This window comes from Ananas comosus, linkage group 7, assembly GCF_001540865.1.
Source record: "Ananas comosus cultivar F153 linkage group 7, ASM154086v1, whole genome shotgun sequence".
Lineage (NCBI taxonomy): Eukaryota > Viridiplantae > Streptophyta > Magnoliopsida > Poales > Bromeliaceae > Ananas > Ananas comosus.
This window is the reverse complement of record NC_033627.1, coordinates 13,138,750-13,156,587: the sequence shown is the minus strand read 5'-3', so window position 1 is coordinate 13,156,587 and position 17,838 is coordinate 13,138,750. Positions and strand designations below refer to the sequence as shown.

The following is a 17,838-nucleotide window of genomic DNA, read 5'->3' as shown; positions in this document are numbered from 1 at the left end:
AATATGCATAAAAATTTATTCTTTGTTTATTTATTTTTTAAGAGAAAGATAACATATCATTGGTTCGTTTATTTTTTTAAAAAATAAATTTAGTTAAAAATATAAAGCGAACTTAACTTCAACTTGAGGTTTTATGTACCTATCACTAAATTTTTTGCTATTTATTTTAGGGATGATTGATTTTTTATTTAATCCTTATAAGAAAAAGTATGTGATATAGTAAAGAATTCGCCAATTATTCTTTTTTTTTATCTTCTTTTGCAACTCGATTGTTTTCCATCAGTACTTTTATAATGTTGTTACTGTAAGTTGTTGATATACCGACGCTTGTAATGTGATTATATCTTCAAAAGTGTCGAACATTTTGCTGCTTGTATGAACCTCATTCGCCACGTCAGCTGTGGACTTCTACGTTTCCACCGTCCATCCACAGTTTTCTTTTGAAGTTCCAAATTCAGGAGAGAAAAAAAAAAAAACAAACAAACAAACAAACAAACGGAAGTGGCAAAAGTCCACTGAATGGTGTAGATTGAAAGGGGAAGGAATGATGGACGGTAGATGTTTTATAGGCCGACGAATGACGTGGTGGACTTGATCCATACAAAATCTCACTACGCATTTGTAAAATTAAAAAATATATATAAATATTTTATTTAGACACGTTTCCGTTCCCGCTGTTGCTCGGAAGAGCGTCCGGGTTCATTGAACCGAAACGCGCTCCCTCTTCCTCCGCGATCGATCCATCTTCAAACGTAAGAGTAGAAGCTCTCTCCATTTCCTCGCTCCAATTTCATAGCCAAAAGAGAAAATTAAAAAAAAAAAAAAGAAATTAATCGCCATGGCTTCGGCGATCTCTTCGATCTCCTCGCACTCGAGCGCCCCTCGCGATCGCAAAGGTGAATACTTCGATTTCGAAATGAAATTTCTCATGTATTTTCCATTTCTTTTCTTTAAATTTCTATTCTCTAAATCTCTCGAGCTCTTTGACGTCGCTCAGTGCTCCAGATGAAGCAATTTGAGCCGTCGATCGCACAGTCGACGGCGATCGGCGCCTCGCGGGGGAGACGGTGGGTGGTGAGCAGGCCGATCTACGCAGCGGCACCACCACCGCCGGCGACGGCGCCACCGCCGGCGGCGGCGCTACCGCATGCGGCGGCGGTGGCGGCGGTGGAGGAGGAGGAGGTGGTGGTGGATTACGAGAAGCTGGCGAAGGGGTTGGAGAGCGCTTCGCCTCTGGAGATTGTGGATGAAGCTCTTAAGCGATTCGGAGGCGACATTGCCATTGCTTTTAGGTTAGAATCTTCTTCTTAATTTAGGGTTTTTTGGGTTGAGAAGAGGCATGGGAGGGTTGAAAATTTCTCCTTTTATATATACTTATAGTGAGATTGACATACACGCTTTTAATTGGGAGCCAATTAGATTCAATGTATCTGCTCAAATTCGGCATAATTCAGTTTATGAATTGCAACATTATCATGAAACTCTATCTGTTGATATCAAAATCAGCTTAAACTAATAGCATCAACCAGTCAATAATGTCATTTCTATTTTTATCCCCGTGTTTACGATTTTTTTTTTTTTTCCGGCTGTGTTATAATTTATAACCATTATAATCACGGCTCGATGCATCAGCTTGAAATATATCGAATTGATCTGTTTGTACATAAGAAGAATTGTATTTGTTCATGGATTTAAACTGACAAATACTTTAGAAATATATAGTGCAGTGTGTTTTGCAAGTAATTTTTACCTTCGTTGAATTCATTCTTGTGTTTACAGTTTCTGTTAGTATACGATGTTTATTTGCTTTTAAATTTACGCACAAAAATAACACATCTTTTTATTTGAATTGGGACACATTCAAAAACATATTAGTGGTTAGATACTCTGCTTTTTTTTTTTTATATTTATGTATAATACTCTTCGTTGGAGATGATTAATTTAGGATTTATCCTTAGACAACATAATTTTGCGGGCCGACTCAATGGTTGTGCTCTTTTCCAGTGGAGCTGAGGATGTGGCGTTGATAGAATATGCCCGGTTGACGGGCCGACCATTCAGGGTCTTCAGCCTCGACACCGGACGACTAAACCCAGAGACCTACAGGTTCTTCGATGCCGTAGAGAAGCACTACGGCATCCACATCGAATACATGTTTCCCGATGCGGTAGAAGTTCAAGGCCTTGTGAGAAGCAAGGGCCTCTTCTCCTTCTATGAGGATGGGCACCAAGAATGCTGCAGTATAAGGAAGGTTAGACCCTTAAAGAGGGCTCTGAAGGGTCTTAGGGCTTGGATCACTGGTCAAAGGAAAGATCAGTCCCCTGGCACTCGAGCACATATCCCTCTTGTCCAGGTATAAAAAATCATTACATAGTTCTTTTGTTCTGCAGAAGTTTCCGTGACGAATTTAATGAATTTCGTGGTTATGCAGGTTGATCCTTCCTTTGAAGGGATGGGTGGTGGGATTGGGAGCTTGATTAAGTGGAACCCGCTCGCTACTGTCGAAGGAAAGGATATTTGGAATTTCATCAGAACCATGGGTGTGCCGGTGAACTTATTACATTCACAGGTAAAGAGAGATTTCTTGTGATTTCAGAATATCTACCTGATAGCAAACAGTCTAGATAGGTGAGGAAAGATGAGAGGAATTGTCTTCGAAGTTCGAAACTTATTACCCAAGAGACCAATCTGATAGAAGCTTCTGAGAATAGTTTAAACAATTCCAAGTAAATAATGATTTCTACAGACAAATTGTTAGTTTCAATCTGTGTCCTTAAACTGTTATTTCCCTCTTGATACTTCAAATTAGGGTTATGTCTCGATTGGCTGCGAGCCGTGCACCAGACCAGTCCTGCCCGGGCAACACGAGAGGGAAGGAAGGTGGTGGTGGGAGGATGCAAAGGCTAAGGAGTGTGGACTCCACAAGGGGAACATCAACGCAAACGGGTCCCAAGAGGTTGTCATTAACAGGGATGGGGCTCTTCGCACCAACTCTGTAAATGGCGTGGCGGACATCTTTGAGACCCAAGCTATAGTCAACCTTCACAGGCAGGGAATTGATAACCTACTAAAGCTGGAAAATAGGGTGGAACCTTGGCTTGTCGTCCTCTATGCCCCTTGGTGCGGCTTTTGCCAGGTATTAGGTTACTATTGTTAATCTCACAATAGATACAAAGAATCTTGTTAAAAGTCTATTGTATAAGCAGTGATTAGATTTATCCATTCGCTGGTGGTAATGTCAGTTCCTCTGTTAGTATCACTACTCATAAATTGCTTGTCTTGTCAGGTAAAGTCTATATAATCCTTTAATCTTGTTTTGTCATAAAAGTAAACAAACCACCTGCCATATTTCAGGGAATGGAAACATCATTTGTTGAATTGGCAGAGAAGCTCTCTGGTTCAGGTGTTAAAGTGGGAAAGTTCCGGGCTGACGGGGATCAGAAGCAATTCGCGCAGAAGGAGCTGCGGTTGGGAAGCTTCCCCACAATTATCTTCTTCCCAAAGCATGCATCTAGGCCTGTAAAGTACCCTTCCGAGAGGCGAGATGTCGACTCGCTCCTCGCTTTCGTCAATGCCCTCCGATGATCGGAGATTCGGGTTTGAACGGCTTTTACCTCTCTTTCGATCAGGTTTTGCAGATACACCAAGTTTGATCAGCGACTCAGAGGGTTTTTACGTCCTGTGAAGTTGAAGATGGTGGGTTCAGAGTGAGATCTTATCATAGGACTAACGAGAGTTAGCTTCAAGTTTTCCTTTCCCTTTTTTCCTTTTCCCCTTTTTTTTATTGTGATGTGGTTTAGCATTAGTCTTTTGCATCTTTGCATTTAGTAAAGGAATGAGTGACCAGTCCAATTTCTTTTTGTAGCTTAGATGAACTGTCCTACGTTTGTGTTGATCAACCATTTTCTCTGGACAAGTTGATAGTAGGAATGTTCCCACATGGACAAATCCTAGTACTCTATAACAACATGGAAGTGAAAGTCTCTAGTGTCACAATCATATCACTAGGCATCAAATATTATTACATCACAGAAAATTTATTAATAGTTACCTATCTAAGCATCTATTGTTCTTTAACCACATATAATTTGTGTTAACTTTGTCCTTTTTTTTCCCCATAAAATAAGCCTCCCAGTAACAAGTTTTTGGGTTGAACCCAAAGCATCTTATCTTTGTTCTGTTCTTCATTTGTCGATATTTCTTCCAAGTTCTATCTGTTTAACTGAATATCTATCCATTTAGTAAATAGAGAGAACTACTGATCTTGAAGTGCCTGGGAACTATCTTATAGTGACAGATAGTGTAAGATTAATACCAGAAGTGAGAGCCTGAAATGTGATATATTTCTTGGAAATATACCATCCTCTACACTTCAATCTTAAGAATTTTAGGAGGCAAGGAAGATTGTTTGGACTATGCAGTTATTATGTAGGTAAATATATTATAGTAGCCTTTGGTTCACTTAAAGTAATTGCAAAGCAAGCAAACTAAATATTCAGAAATATCACAACAATAACAACAACAAAAAAAAAGGAAATTTTACTCACAATAACCTGTTCATTTAGACAAACCTTAGGTTGTGGTGATTCTCAGCACCCATTTCTAAATAGCTTCTCTTTATCAGCTCAGAGTTCCCCAATATATTGGCTTGGTAATCTGCCAAACAGATGAATTACAGATATTTGTCAATTATCAGAGCTCAATTAAACGAAAAACAATTTAGGAATCAGGAAGCAACTTAACAACTCTTTCTCATACTCATTACCTCGGTAATCATGGTTATTTGCGTTCTATGTTGGTGAGCAATCTTTCTAGTCATTGGATAATCAGTTCATACACAATTAGAACACCAAATGATCCAAGCTCTCGAAAGATCAATTCCTCTCGTCATGATGCAACTCCACCTAAAATCACCAATAATCTTTGCAAGAACAAGCACCATCCCTAAAATGGTGGAACCGGCATCGGTCCCTCACAACAATTTCTCGCTTGCATACCCTCGATACCAACTTCATCGCCTCGTGGCAATCGTCACAAACACGAAGGTTCTTTGTAATCCTGATTACAGAACCCAGATCGCTACATATCAACCCAAAGGCAAGAGCCAATTTCTCGCTGTGGTGGAGAAGTGAGGTGCCCTTCTCTTCCTCATGCATATCAATCAACACTTGGTCGGTGTTGGGTCGGTACCCCGCCGCTCGTAGCTTTCTCCCCATTTCATCCACCATTGCGTATATCTCTCTTCTACGAGGGTGAATTTTATCTCCCGCAATGAACTCGTGAACACTACCTCTTAGGTCTATAAAGCTACTCCCTGGTGTTTTATTTACCCCTCTTTCCTTCATCAATCTCCTTAACTCTGCTACATCTTCCCATCTTCCATTTACTGCATATATATTTGATAGCAGCACATACCTCCCACTGTTTGTCGGATCCAGTTCAAGAAGCTTCTTTCCTACTCGTTCGCCTAACACGGCATTCCCGTGAATCTTGCATGAATTGAGTAGAGCTCCCCAAACCGCGCTATTGGCCTTCATCGGCGTCTTCTTAATCACTTTCTCTGCTTTATCTAATAACCCAGCTCGACCGTAAAGATCAACTAAACAACAATAATGGTGAATATTTGGTTTGATTCCATACAATGATGTCATAGAATTGAAGTACTTTTCTCCTTCTTCGACTAGCCCGGAATGGCTACAAGAATTCAAGACACCAACAAATGTTACTTCATTTGGTATTATTCCATCGAACTCCATTTGCGAGAATAAACCCAAAGCATCTTTAGCGTGACCATTAACCGCAAGCCCTCCGATCATCGCGCTCCAAGTGGTCACATTTCTCTCCTCCATGGTCCTAAATACTTCGAAAGCCTTTTCTACACAACCACACTTTAAATACATGTCGAGAAGCGCAGTACCTAAGCGAACACTGAGCCTTATGCTCTTCTTTTTAACATACCCTTCGACCCACATCCCCTGCTCGATCGCCCCTAAATGAGCGCACGCGGAGAGTACGTTCACCAATATGCTTTCATTGGGCTCTTTATTCTCCCCCAACATCGCTCTAAACAAAACCAAACCCTCTTTAAAATGACTATCCTGAACATACCCATTAATCAACACACTCCAACACAAAACATCTCTCTCAGGCATTTCATCGAACACCTTCCGCGCATCGCCCAAATGCCCGCACTTCACATACGCATCCAGCATCATGTTCATCGAGGCCGCATTGAGCTCCGAAATCGCATCAAAGGCGATCCTCGCCAACTCTATACGACCGCAAGAAGCATACATATAGACCAAGAAGTTTTGTACTGAAGCCGCAGATCCCAAGCCCACTTTGACCACCTGGGCATGCACCATTTCGCCGAATCGCAGCGCCGGGGCCAAAGAGCACGCCTTTAGGATAATGGGGAAGGTGCGCGGGTTGGGGAAGGAGAATTCGGCGGCGGCGGGGGATCGGAGAGCGTCGGCGTAGAAGCGGAGGGCGCCGAAGGGGTCGGGGCGAAGGGCGTGGGCGCGGAGGAGGGCGTTGAGGGCGAAGGGGTCGGGGGAGGGGGTTTGTGCGAGGATGGAGAGGGCGTAGGGGAGTGAGGCGTCCGCGGCGAGGGAGATGAGGCGCGAGGCGACGGAGGGGTCGCCCATGGCCCCGGAGACGACGGCGTGGGCGTGGAGTTGGCGGAGGTCGCCCATGGCGGAGGAGGAGGAGGAGGAGGAGGAGAGGAGGAGGTGGCGGAGGAGAGGTGGGTGGTGTGGTGGTGGGAGCCATGGGGGAGGGTTAGGGCTTGGTGGAGAGGGTTTGGAGGAGGAATGGGGAGAGGGATGAGGATGGTGATGAAGCCATGCTGGTGTTGGAATTTTGAATTGAGGAGGTAAAAACCTGGAAAGGTTATCGATTTATATAGTTTGATAAAATGGAGCATTTTCATTTTCAAAAGATATTCAAACTTCAAAATTTTTTATTCCCTGTAAATAATAATTTTAAATTTGATATTTTATATTTGTAACTTTAAATTTTTAAATTTGAGACTTAAAATTATAAATTTAAATTTAAATTTTAAAATTTAAAATATTTAAATTTTAAATTTAAATTCAAATATAATGAGAGGGTAATATCATTATTTTTTATTTATAACTATCCACTATTCTTCTTATTCCATCTTACCTAACCAAACGCTATTTTTCTTATTCTCATGAATAACCTAATTTTCATCCAAACGCAAAATTGATCTAATCCCCGCTTATACCTCAATTTATACCTATCTCTAGAATAACCACTTTTTGCTTATCCCCGAACCAAACGATACCTAACAGTATAGTCAAATGTTAATAAGAGAATAGCATACTTGGATTTCAATTCATTTTTTGAAATAATACAATTTATTTTATAAGTGAAATATGGCATTCTATCAAATAAAGCAGACGAAAATCTTTTAAAGAGCAAAACTCGAACCCCTATTTATTAATTACAAAAGAAAATTTTCATACAGAATAAATTATCATCGAATAATTTATTTTGATATCCAAACAAAGCCTTCATCTGATACTTTCAATTAGATAATTTGATTTCTAAGTAAAAAATTGTAATTTGAAATATAAAATGAAATAGAGAACAAACGATAAAACAATGCAATATGTTGCCGTACTACCTTATATTTATATAAATCTCGGTTACAAATGACGGATTTCATATGAATCGTCAATATATTACCGTATTTATATTTATATATAATATATTATACTGTGTGCATTAACTAATTAAAAATCTCTACATTATCTATGCCATGTTGTTGAACTGGTCCAAGACCCTGTCCAGCACAAGGTAAGAACCATAATGTATTTTACGCTTTTTTGTGCTCTCCAGTAGGAGAAATTCTACACTATCACACTTGCACCACGTCATCAATAACAAGCCAATCATCTTTCTTCTTTTCAAACAAAAGTACAATAAAAATACTTTTTTATAATCATGATGTGACATATATTTCTAGAAGGAGATTTTTGATTGATTTGTTACACCACGTCACTAATATACCTACTGCATTCTAGAATTTTTCCTCCAGTGGACCCCTAATACTTAGATTAGGCTTAAAATGGAACAAGCCCAAACTCGGCCCATTAGCATCCTTTATCCTTTTCTTTTGCTGTTCCTTGTTAGCTTAAAAAGAGAATTGAGAAAAAAAAAAAAAAACAAAACAAAACAAAAGGAGTCTCATTATTCATTAATTAACAAGATTGGAAGACGCATTTATTCTCATATTCGAGAATTAAAAGGGTTTGTTTAGCGCCTAACTGCAGCATACGGAGAAGCACTAATTAATTAGAGCTACCTAAAAGAAGAATTAACAAAACTACTGTATAAGTACAATGTGTGATCTGTAAGTAATTTCACAAATGCTTGCTCAACTATTCAAGTACAAAAAAAAATGAAATGTATAGTTTTCCCATAACATATATATATGCTAGCCTAATAAAGCCACCCAATAACTTCTCTAGCAAACATTCCTCTACAAAAATTTCCTCCAAATTTCATACTTTGAAAAGTTACATGCAAATGAGATCTTTGACTCTATGGCTTATATAAAAAGAGGCAAAAAAAAAAAAAAAATTGAAATGAAAAAGAACCTATAGTATTCTCAACTTAGACAAATAACCTATAAAATAAAGAAGCATCCTTCACTTTGAAGGGATCCTCGAAAATGGTAAAAACCAAATCCCAATTAGCTTCTAAAACCCTACTTTCATATTAGAGTATTCACATTCTTCATAGTTCTTAATTTCCTTCTAAAAAAACCATATTTTAATACCCCACTATCCATTATATTTATTAATTCATATAAAAAATTCGACAAGGCATGTGATGGAGAAATCACAAGTAGGTGATGGATTCCTTTGATTAAAACAATGAAGAGGGAAATAGAAAAAGGTAACAAACATATATGGGGCCACATCTAATTTGGTTTGCACATTTCCCTAGGCATATGACCACAGTTTAATTATGCATAATATACTTATACATATGTATGAGCCAGAGAATGCTATTGTTTCTAACTTATATATTATATATTCAATGCTTTCCTTTATATCTGGACTTAAGATTTTTTGGTCGGTCCAAGGTTTGAATTTGAATTAAAAGGAATAAATTTGAATGAAAGCTAAATATCTGTCGGGACTTGAGCTTAAGACCTCACACGTATGTACATATCATTTTATAACTTACATGAAACAACGGTTAATTATTTTCAAAAAGTTATCAAAGAACATTATTTCTAATATATATATATATATATATATATATTTTTTTTTTTTTCAATAGTATAGTTTAATTGATTCGAATAGTGTAGGTTAGGCACTCAGATGTCAACATATAGAACTACAGTATTAATCTAGGAAAAAAACAATAAATTAACATGACAACCAAACCCCTTCTTAAGTCATTTTATATTTGGTGAAATTACGAAGAAAAGAAATGAATGAATAGAGACTGTCACAGAGTCAAGATGCCTTCTATCAATAATACATAACCTTTGACAAATATTCTTCTTCTTATTCCATGCATGTCAAATCCATTTATTCCACGACATTGACTATAAACTAAAGCACACAAATTAAAGATTTCACGCGGAAGTTCATATCTTAGATAGTAAGAACAAAATCTCCACACTATTTCATACCTAACAATGGAGCATTTCGGATGTCGATAGTGCGAATAGATAAATATGCTAAATGCTGCATGTTTTGAATATTTATGCCGAGGTGGTAGCGAAGAAAGATTCATCTACTCCTCACCTAAAGAGAACTATAGATATTGGTTGTACTTCCTCTTATGATAATGTTGAGAGCAATACAATATGCAATACAAAATAATATGCTACGCAAACATTTATTCCGTGGTCCCATTAGAGATAACATAATTGGACTTGAAAATGGCATGCGGGTGGCCTGAGAGATAGAGAGAGAGAATTTTTTGTGGAAGCCACTACAACAGAATTAGGTTATAGGGACACATGTTTGGGACACTTTTGAGAAAGTGTCCTATTTATGCTAAAATTTAAAAAAATATCTACTGATGCCTAAATATAAAGCCCAATCCAATAAAAAATAAAAGATTACTCTACTCAACCCAACACACACAGTTCATTTGGCCCGATTACAAACTGAAAAGAAAAAAAAAAAAGAAAAATCAATTACCATCTTTTCTTCTCTCTTCACTCAATCCACTGAAATTCTAGACGAAGAGCTTTTCCTGTCGTCCTCCTCCGCCACCGCAGCCAACGAGATAGAGTTTAGGCGGTTGTTAAATGCTTAAATAAGTGTTGGTAAATTAGCAACACTTTTTCAGATTATAGTGACACTCTTTAACTGTCACTATATACCTAGCGACCCCACATATAGCAACACTTTTTAAAAGTGTCGGTAATTTTAGCTAGCAGTACTTTTTTGACATGTACCTACATTTAAAAGTGTCGCTATAGATCGTTTTTGTTGTAGTGAGCACATATGAAAGTTGAACTTTATAAAAATATATTTATTATTTATTATATTTGCAAGGATCTGTATGAAATTAATCCTATTAAAACATAATCCATAAATAATTTGAACTAACATCTAATTATATATCTCGATCTTATATGAAAGTACGAAAGTAAAACTTTTAATTTCTACATGTATATCTCTCTCAGAGAAATTTTGAGAGAAAGAGAGAGAGAATCTTCTATGCACTAGGCTCATGTGCATGATAAAAATCAAGTGATCGATCAACAATCCCATGTACACTGTAAGAGGAGGTAATGACAGATATATATATTACAACTAAACCAAGAACTTCTCAGAACATAGAGGCTTTAGGGACTGATTTTAGAGACTCTGATACCATTTTATCCAAATAATCGATTTTATTAAAAATGACCCATCAATAGTCTTGTACCAGTAACGTTCACATATTTATGCATTGCACAAAAGAGCGAAAACAAAACTTTTAATTTCTACATGTATATATGACTCAGAGAAGATATTGAGAGAGAGAGAGAGAGAGAGAGAGAGAGAGAGAGAGAGAGAGGTGTGGTCCAAAAGTGTCATATATATGTTGGGGGTGGAAATTAGTGGGAGCTACATGGGGTGGTGGTGGGGGGTGGTGTTGGAATGATCAGTACAATACCACGACGACCAAACCCTAGTGGGTGGATGGAGCCACATGAGAGGGGTTCTAGTGGTTAGTTGATGCATTCATCATGCATAATATAATGAACAACATGAATGTACCATGAAACATGAGGACTTGTTCATTAATTATTTGGGTTGTACATTATTTCACTCCATTAATTATATTATAATAATAACTATAGTAGTACACTCTATATTCTTGTCCTTAATTAATTATTAATTTTTACAAAAGTATATGTATATATATAGGCCCTCCTAATGCTTGAGATTAATTTTATTACTCAACAGTGGCCATAAAATAGTATCAATTTGCATTGTTTGCACCTAGAAGATCACCCTAATATGATTGGGCCAAAAGAAATTGATCAGTAGAAGCATATAAAAATATTCTTTTCTATTTTCTACTAAACTGCTAAAATTATATATTAATCAAACTATTGTGATTTATGTTACATGTTAATTAATTATCACTTCCACAGTAAATGAAATATTTTTTGCATCGTATTCTTTGTCTACAAACAGTGTGCTCTTCCCACAAGTATTATATATATTTAATGAATTGAACACAGAATTAGTTTAGGCCTACTGGTCGTACTAATTTGCGGAAATTTAGAAGAGGATTTAGCCTTTTGTCCCCAAAAATTTAATTATTAAAAAAGGATGCTTATTAAACTGATTTCAAGGATGCAAGAGCCAGTTTAATTTATGACATAAAATGATCCTACTTGTACTCTTTTTGTATAATTAATGCGCATTTGGACAATAACTCTCAACAATGAACAACCTTGATTTATGGGGGGATATAAACAAATGAGTACCCCTATCGATTTTCCAAAATATATATCATTTTTCATGAGCTGTTGATATATATATATAGTAACACACATATGTAAAATGCTTTAGTTCATTAATCATACTCGCAGTATAACTATAAGATATCACATAAATTTAGCAACACATCAGCAACTTATATATAGCGAGGCCTTTTTTAGACGATGTAAAGCACACTTTCCTAACCTAATAGCAAGGAAATGTCAATTCCTACCTAATGCAAAAGAGCCGACTCATTTTACCCTCAAATGTAGTTCAAAAATCAAGTCAATATGTAGCTAACAACCTTTATTATTTCATCTCACACTATGTTGACTTGATATTAGTAGTGGTCCTTCCTCGTGATGTAATCTTTCATTGACTTGTGTAACGTAGATTTGGTACTAATGTAGTTGCGAATTTCCAACTATACATATATATGATCACAAAGATACATAAAGCATTAGAGAGAAAGTGTGGATTAGGTACAATAGTTCATCATGTAAAGAGACAAAATTAATTTGTTTTTTATTGAGACCATTTTTTCCGCGCAAAGAACAAAAATGTATGTGACTAGCCTATGGTATACTTACGTGGTTAAATACTTATAAGGTCTCTTAGACCTTACTAAAAGTAGAAAACTTCGACGTGCTCCTTGCGTAAACACTTATCTATATGTAATGTACATTTGATCAAGAGTGTCTTGTGGATAGTAAAATTAAAAAGACAAAAAATTTCACCAAAGAAGGTAATGATTTTCGTCGACAAAAAACATTTGGCCAAACATATATAATTAATTGCAATAAATATAAAGAACGCAATAAGTACGTAGTCATTAACATATAAAGAATAAAAAAATGTAAATTTTCATATAATGATTTATTATGCGTATAATGATTGAATTTAATACATATTTTAGTTATGTCAATAGCAAAAATCACTCAATTGATACAATGATAGGGAACTATGTGGAAAAGATGTGGATTTTGAGACCCCGGTTTACTATAGAGACAAAAAGAGTACACAAGCATTAGTTAGGCTTAATTAGTCAACAAACTAGAAGACCAAATGAGTCATCAACTGAGGCTGATCGTATACGAAAGAAATTACATTATTAATTAGATCAAGCTACATCGATATCGTAAGATCCTCTTGAGTATTACTGATCGTGTCAATGTTGTTATCAAACTAACTAGTAATTTGATTTTTATAATCTCATAACTATGGAGCTATAATATAGCAACCTTGACTCACCAGCAATATGCAAAGTGATTCTGTGGTTTCAAAATTTAGCATAATCGAAGTAAATAATATGCTTTTTTTTTTCTGAGAAACTTCATTTAGTGGGTTTGATTGAATGGACTGGCATAGGGCCAATCACTGATAATGAACCATTGTATTTAATTAATTCATATTCTTCATAATTATTATGTGGGACAAATAAAATAGCATAAATCCTAGCGTACAATATATATATAAAACTATCTCTTTGTTTGAGATGTACCTTCGTGTCGGAATTTACTTTCTCTTCCTCCTTAGACTTTATTGGGATTGTAAAAATAAGATAGAAAATATTTTGATTATTTTCACAAGTGATCATAATACGTCGCACAAATCTATTAGTTCAATTAAAATATTTATTTTTACAATCTTATCAGAAAATAAAAAGAAAAATATTTCTATACACTTCTCCTTTAATTTTTTTATTTTTATTTTTTTTTCGAGGGGTCCATAGTGTTAGGTGGTTTGCAATAACAAGGCAATTTGACATACACAAATGAGAGTCACGGGGCTCGACCCCACCCAAGAGGTCTATGTACTTTTCTTTAACCTAATAAATATGTACCCTTACTTGTAAAGTTTTAATTTGCTCTCTATATTGTACAACTTTGGATCTCAAGTTTTGTCTATATGATTGTCACTATAGTGGGATATATATACATAGCTTTGCTATTATTGGAACCAATGCAATAGTGAATCCCATGCCCCACCTATGGTGCCATGAGACAGACATAAATACTAATAGGTGAACTAAAAAAATTATAAAAAATTTTAATTATACAGCTTCACTTTAATAAATTGAAGATTGTTGTGATTAAATTCACATCCTAATTTTGTTGATTGAATACTGATGTGTAGCATCTTAATTATTACTATCTCATTAATTATAATATTGTCACAATTCTATCGCATATCCATACATTACTTTTCAATCAATTTAATTAAAATGTGCGACTCGATTATAATAATTTAAAAAATTTGAGTCAAAATTATAATAAATTGTAATCTGAGACCAAATTATAATGCGTTTTATAGTTTGAGGACACAATAAATAAATGAAAACTTACATTTTTTTAATAACAAGCTATCCATTTCATTCTTTTTTATTCAAAAATAAAATTAGCTAGAAATATAAAATAACCAAACTATAAACTTGAAATATTAAATATCAACCATCAATTTCTCAACCAACTCTCTTAATATTAACTTTCCAAGCATAAAAAAAGGGTTAATGTTATACAACTTCTTTTAAAAAGATCGAATAGCAAATATATTCCTACAAAGTTCAACTTTTTATATTTATCCCTACAAAATTCCAGTAATATTCATATTTGACTCTCTGGTTTATTATTGTTAGAATACTGTTTATATAAAAGATAAGTGAAATGGTATTTTTGTCATCACAAAGATATATTCTTCTAAAAATTTCAACTGTTAGAATTATACAGAAATACCCTTCCAAAAATTCTCGACGATCATCTTCTTTCTTTCTACCATCACAAATAATATAAGAGGAATAAAAATGTCAATTTACCTCATTCACTAATCATGATTAAGTATTTTACTTATAGTTAGCTAAATTTTTCAAACTGATCCTTATAGTGGGGCTATATTTGAAAATATTAAAATTTTCGGAGAAATAAACATAACAAGTTGAACTTTATAGGAATATATATCTATTATTCGATATATTTACACGGAGCTGTATGTAATTAACCAAAAAAAAAAAAGGAAAAGAAACAAAGGTGATTGATGTTCATGTGTACACGTCCCGCTGGTCCTCAACGCGGCTTGTATATATTTTTGTTCTCCTGCATAGTATCATACGAATGCACCAGAGATTAATTAAAATAGTGTAGATCAGTGGAATTGAAAGGAATAGAATAAGCGAACGGGGCAGTGAGATCTTTGTCGTTGCCTTGTGTCGCGTGGAATATTTATAGTATTCAACCCTTGGTGGGTAACCTCGATTCCTCTCTCTCTATCTCTCTCTCTCTCTCTCTATATATATATATATGTGGACATTCTCTTTCCTCGTCGCAAAGCTAGCTTAACGTGCAACAGAGGTTATACTCTTTTTATTTTAGCATATAGGTCCCTGCATGCAAATATAGGTCCTGTAAATATAGTAATGATAAATATATCTCTATAAAATTTAATTTTTATATGTTGTTCCTATAAAAATTCTAATATTTTTAAATATGTCTCTCTAGTTTGTTATTGTTAGAGAACCGTTAGAAAACTGTTTCTACTTTTAATTTTACCGTCACAAATATTTTCCTCCAAAAATCATAACAGTATAATATAAGAAGAATAAAATTGTCAAAAATAATCTAGGATTAAATATTTAACCTATGGTTAACTAAATTTTTTTAACGGATTTTAATGACAATGACATATTTGAAAATATTGGGACTTTTGTAGGGACAATATATAAAAGTTAAACTTTGTAAGAATATATTTATCATTTATTATATTTCTAGAGACCTGTATAAAATTAACTCTTTATTTTATGTACTCTTACTATTATTATTATTATCGCTAAATCATTTTTTAGGCTAATTAATTTGACGTATGGTATGGTACTCTGGTTCTTCAATTTTAATTTATTATTATATGTTTTAACTTAATTTTTTTAAATTATTAAAATTAGGCTTCACAATTTCAATTTAGTTACTACATCAGCATTCAGTCGAGCAAATTATACTATAGAATTTAATCATTAATTTTAAAAATTAAAAGAGTAATTAATTAACCATTATTATTATTATTATTATTATTATTATTATTTCAGAAACTGTATATGGGTCAATCCAATGGGTGTCTCTCTCCACAGATAGTGGCGGTGGGTGGGGTGGTGGGACCTACCACGCTCCACTCGGATTTGACCAGCGAGTCTCCTGTTCCTTACTCTCTTTTAGTAAACTCTCCTCCTACAGCAGCCCATGTATACTTTCCTTTTATTCATTTCATACTCAAATTAACAATAATTAACCTAAGTTGTGTTCTGATTATTATCAAATAATATATAGCTAATGATTCAACTGGTCATTATAATACCTAGTTATTGAGTGGTAGAAATTTTAGAAATTCTTTATTCACAAAATGACGGATGCATCCAAACTGTTATATAGTAGGAATTTTCTAAAAAATTTTGAACTTTCTTATTTATTTCACATAAAAAATTAATATAAAACGTACCCATTTAAAACAGTCGTTATCTCTGAAAATTTTTTAAGAAGACATATTTTAAGTCCTTGGCTTTCTTTTTAATTCTGATAGAAATTTAATTTAAAATGATTTAACGGATATTAACCTGAGTTATTTTTTAATAACGAAAAAAATATACAGCATATATTTAGAAAAATAAAAACATCTAAAAAATATTTCAGAAGTTTTTGACACGTATATAAATAATTATCTTTTTTTTTTTATAAATGATGTCTCAAATTCAAAAAAATTAAATTAAATTAAAAAGGCGCGCTCCTCCGCTCCTAGGATGTATTAAACAACGTTGTCGGTAGGGGATTGCTTTAATTTGAGGCGAGGAAGGGCGAATAATTGTGGGCCGCATTGCAGATCCCTCGGGCCACTACAAAATCCATCTCTCTCTCTCTCTCTCTCTTAATTCCTCTTAACGTGATTACTAACTACTTTAATTTCCCACATTGTTCTTTATTATACTCTCTCTCTAGTTGAGAGGGAGAGTGTGTGTGTTTTAGAGAGAGAGAGAGAGAGAGAGAGAGAGAGAGAGAGAGAGTGGGTGTGTTTTGTGTGGGAGGAGGAGATGAGTTGCCCACATGGGAGTGGGCGTAAATTGTCCTCCTAAAGCAGTGGCACGCCTGCGCCATAACTAACAGGTATCTAATATTGCAGAGCAAGTGTCATCACAAGTGTGGAGCACGATACCTTTCTCATGAGGAACTATTATGGCATGGACCACGTCCACCACGTCATTTGTATTCGCTAGCAAGTTCATCGATCGATCGATCGAGCTATTTGATGATAACATATTTCAACGAAAGGTTGTAGATCAATCAACAGATGATTCTGAGTATTTCTTTGTTTTACTATACTTTCATTTGCTACTACTTTTTACTAAAGTGTTCGGCAAATAAAAAATGTTGATGCTCTGAGAATTAGATTTCAAAAATTAAAATAGAAGTTCCAATTTAGTGCCGTTCTTAACGCGGGTACTTTTCGTGGTAGTACTATTCAAATAAAAATATCAAAAGTTCGTATCACGCTAGTAGTTAGTTATTATCCTCCACCCCGAATAATAGGTCTTGAGTTCAAGTTCTATACGCGTAAGCAAGAAAATGCGGGATTCGTGTGGCGTACGTCGACCTTAAGCGGTGTACAAGAGTCTACGTACGACTGATGTGTGGTGAACCAAGCCCATGCAACAATTTCTCCTCCTCCCTCTCCCTACTCAAAACCCAAAGACCCTCTAGCTCTCTCTATGAAGCCCCACATGGTGGGTATTGTCGCTTTCCAATGAGGAATTTCTTTCTTTTAAGGTAGAGTGGTGTGACCTGCTTTCACCAGGACTAATAGCCCCCTTGGGAACCTCAACCATATT

The 17,838-nt window shown here is 35.3% G+C and overlaps 2 protein-coding genes across 3 annotated transcripts; one reads left to right on the top strand and one right to left on the bottom strand.

Annotated features, from left to right (window-relative positions):
- LOC109713073 (probable 5'-adenylylsulfate reductase 1, chloroplastic) lies at positions 665–4,044 on the top strand. 2 transcript variants are annotated; one of them, XM_020237031.1, is made up of 6 exons: positions 665–896; positions 1,006–1,292; positions 2,005–2,353; positions 2,432–2,569; positions 2,810–3,136; positions 3,355–4,044. In XM_020237031.1, exons 2-6 carry the CDS (start codon positions 1,006–1,008, stop codon positions 3,583–3,585), a joined length of 1,332 nt encoding a protein of 443 aa, XP_020092620.1. In that variant the 5' UTR covers positions 665–896; the 3' UTR covers positions 3,586–4,044. The 2 variants fall into 2 exon arrangements, with proteins under 2 accessions (XP_020092620.1, XP_020092619.1); XM_020237030.1 differs by having other exon boundaries at positions 998–1,292.
- LOC109713277 (pentatricopeptide repeat-containing protein At5g66520-like) lies at positions 4,405–17,835 on the bottom strand. The gene is made up of 3 exons (XM_020237277.1): positions 17,792–17,835; positions 4,766–6,882; positions 4,405–4,656 (listed from the first exon to the last, which is right to left on the bottom strand). Exons 1-2 carry the CDS (start codon positions 17,833–17,835, stop codon positions 4,911–4,913), a joined length of 2,016 nt encoding a protein of 671 aa, XP_020092866.1. The 3' UTR covers positions 4,405–4,656; positions 4,766–4,910.

Coding starts and splice junctions, on each gene's coding strand:
- LOC109713073 (XM_020237030.1), top strand. CDS start 839: ATGGCTTCGGCGATCTCTTCGATCTCCTCGCACTCGAGCGCCCCTCGC. Junction 1,293..2,004: donor GACATTGCCATTGCTTTTAG/GTTAGAATCTTC, acceptor GCTCTTTTCCAG/TGGAGCTGAGGATGTGGCGT. Junction 2,354..2,431: donor CACATATCCCTCTTGTCCAG/GTATAAAAAATC, acceptor GTGGTTATGCAG/GTTGATCCTTCCTTTGAAGG.
- LOC109713277 (XM_020237277.1), bottom strand. CDS start 17,835: ATGGTTGAGGTTCCCAAGGGGGCTATTAGTCCTGGTGAAAGCAG. Junction 6,883..17,791: donor ATTAGTCCTGGTGAAAGCAG/GTCACACCACTC, acceptor TAACCTTTCCAG/GTTTTTACCTCCTCAATTCA.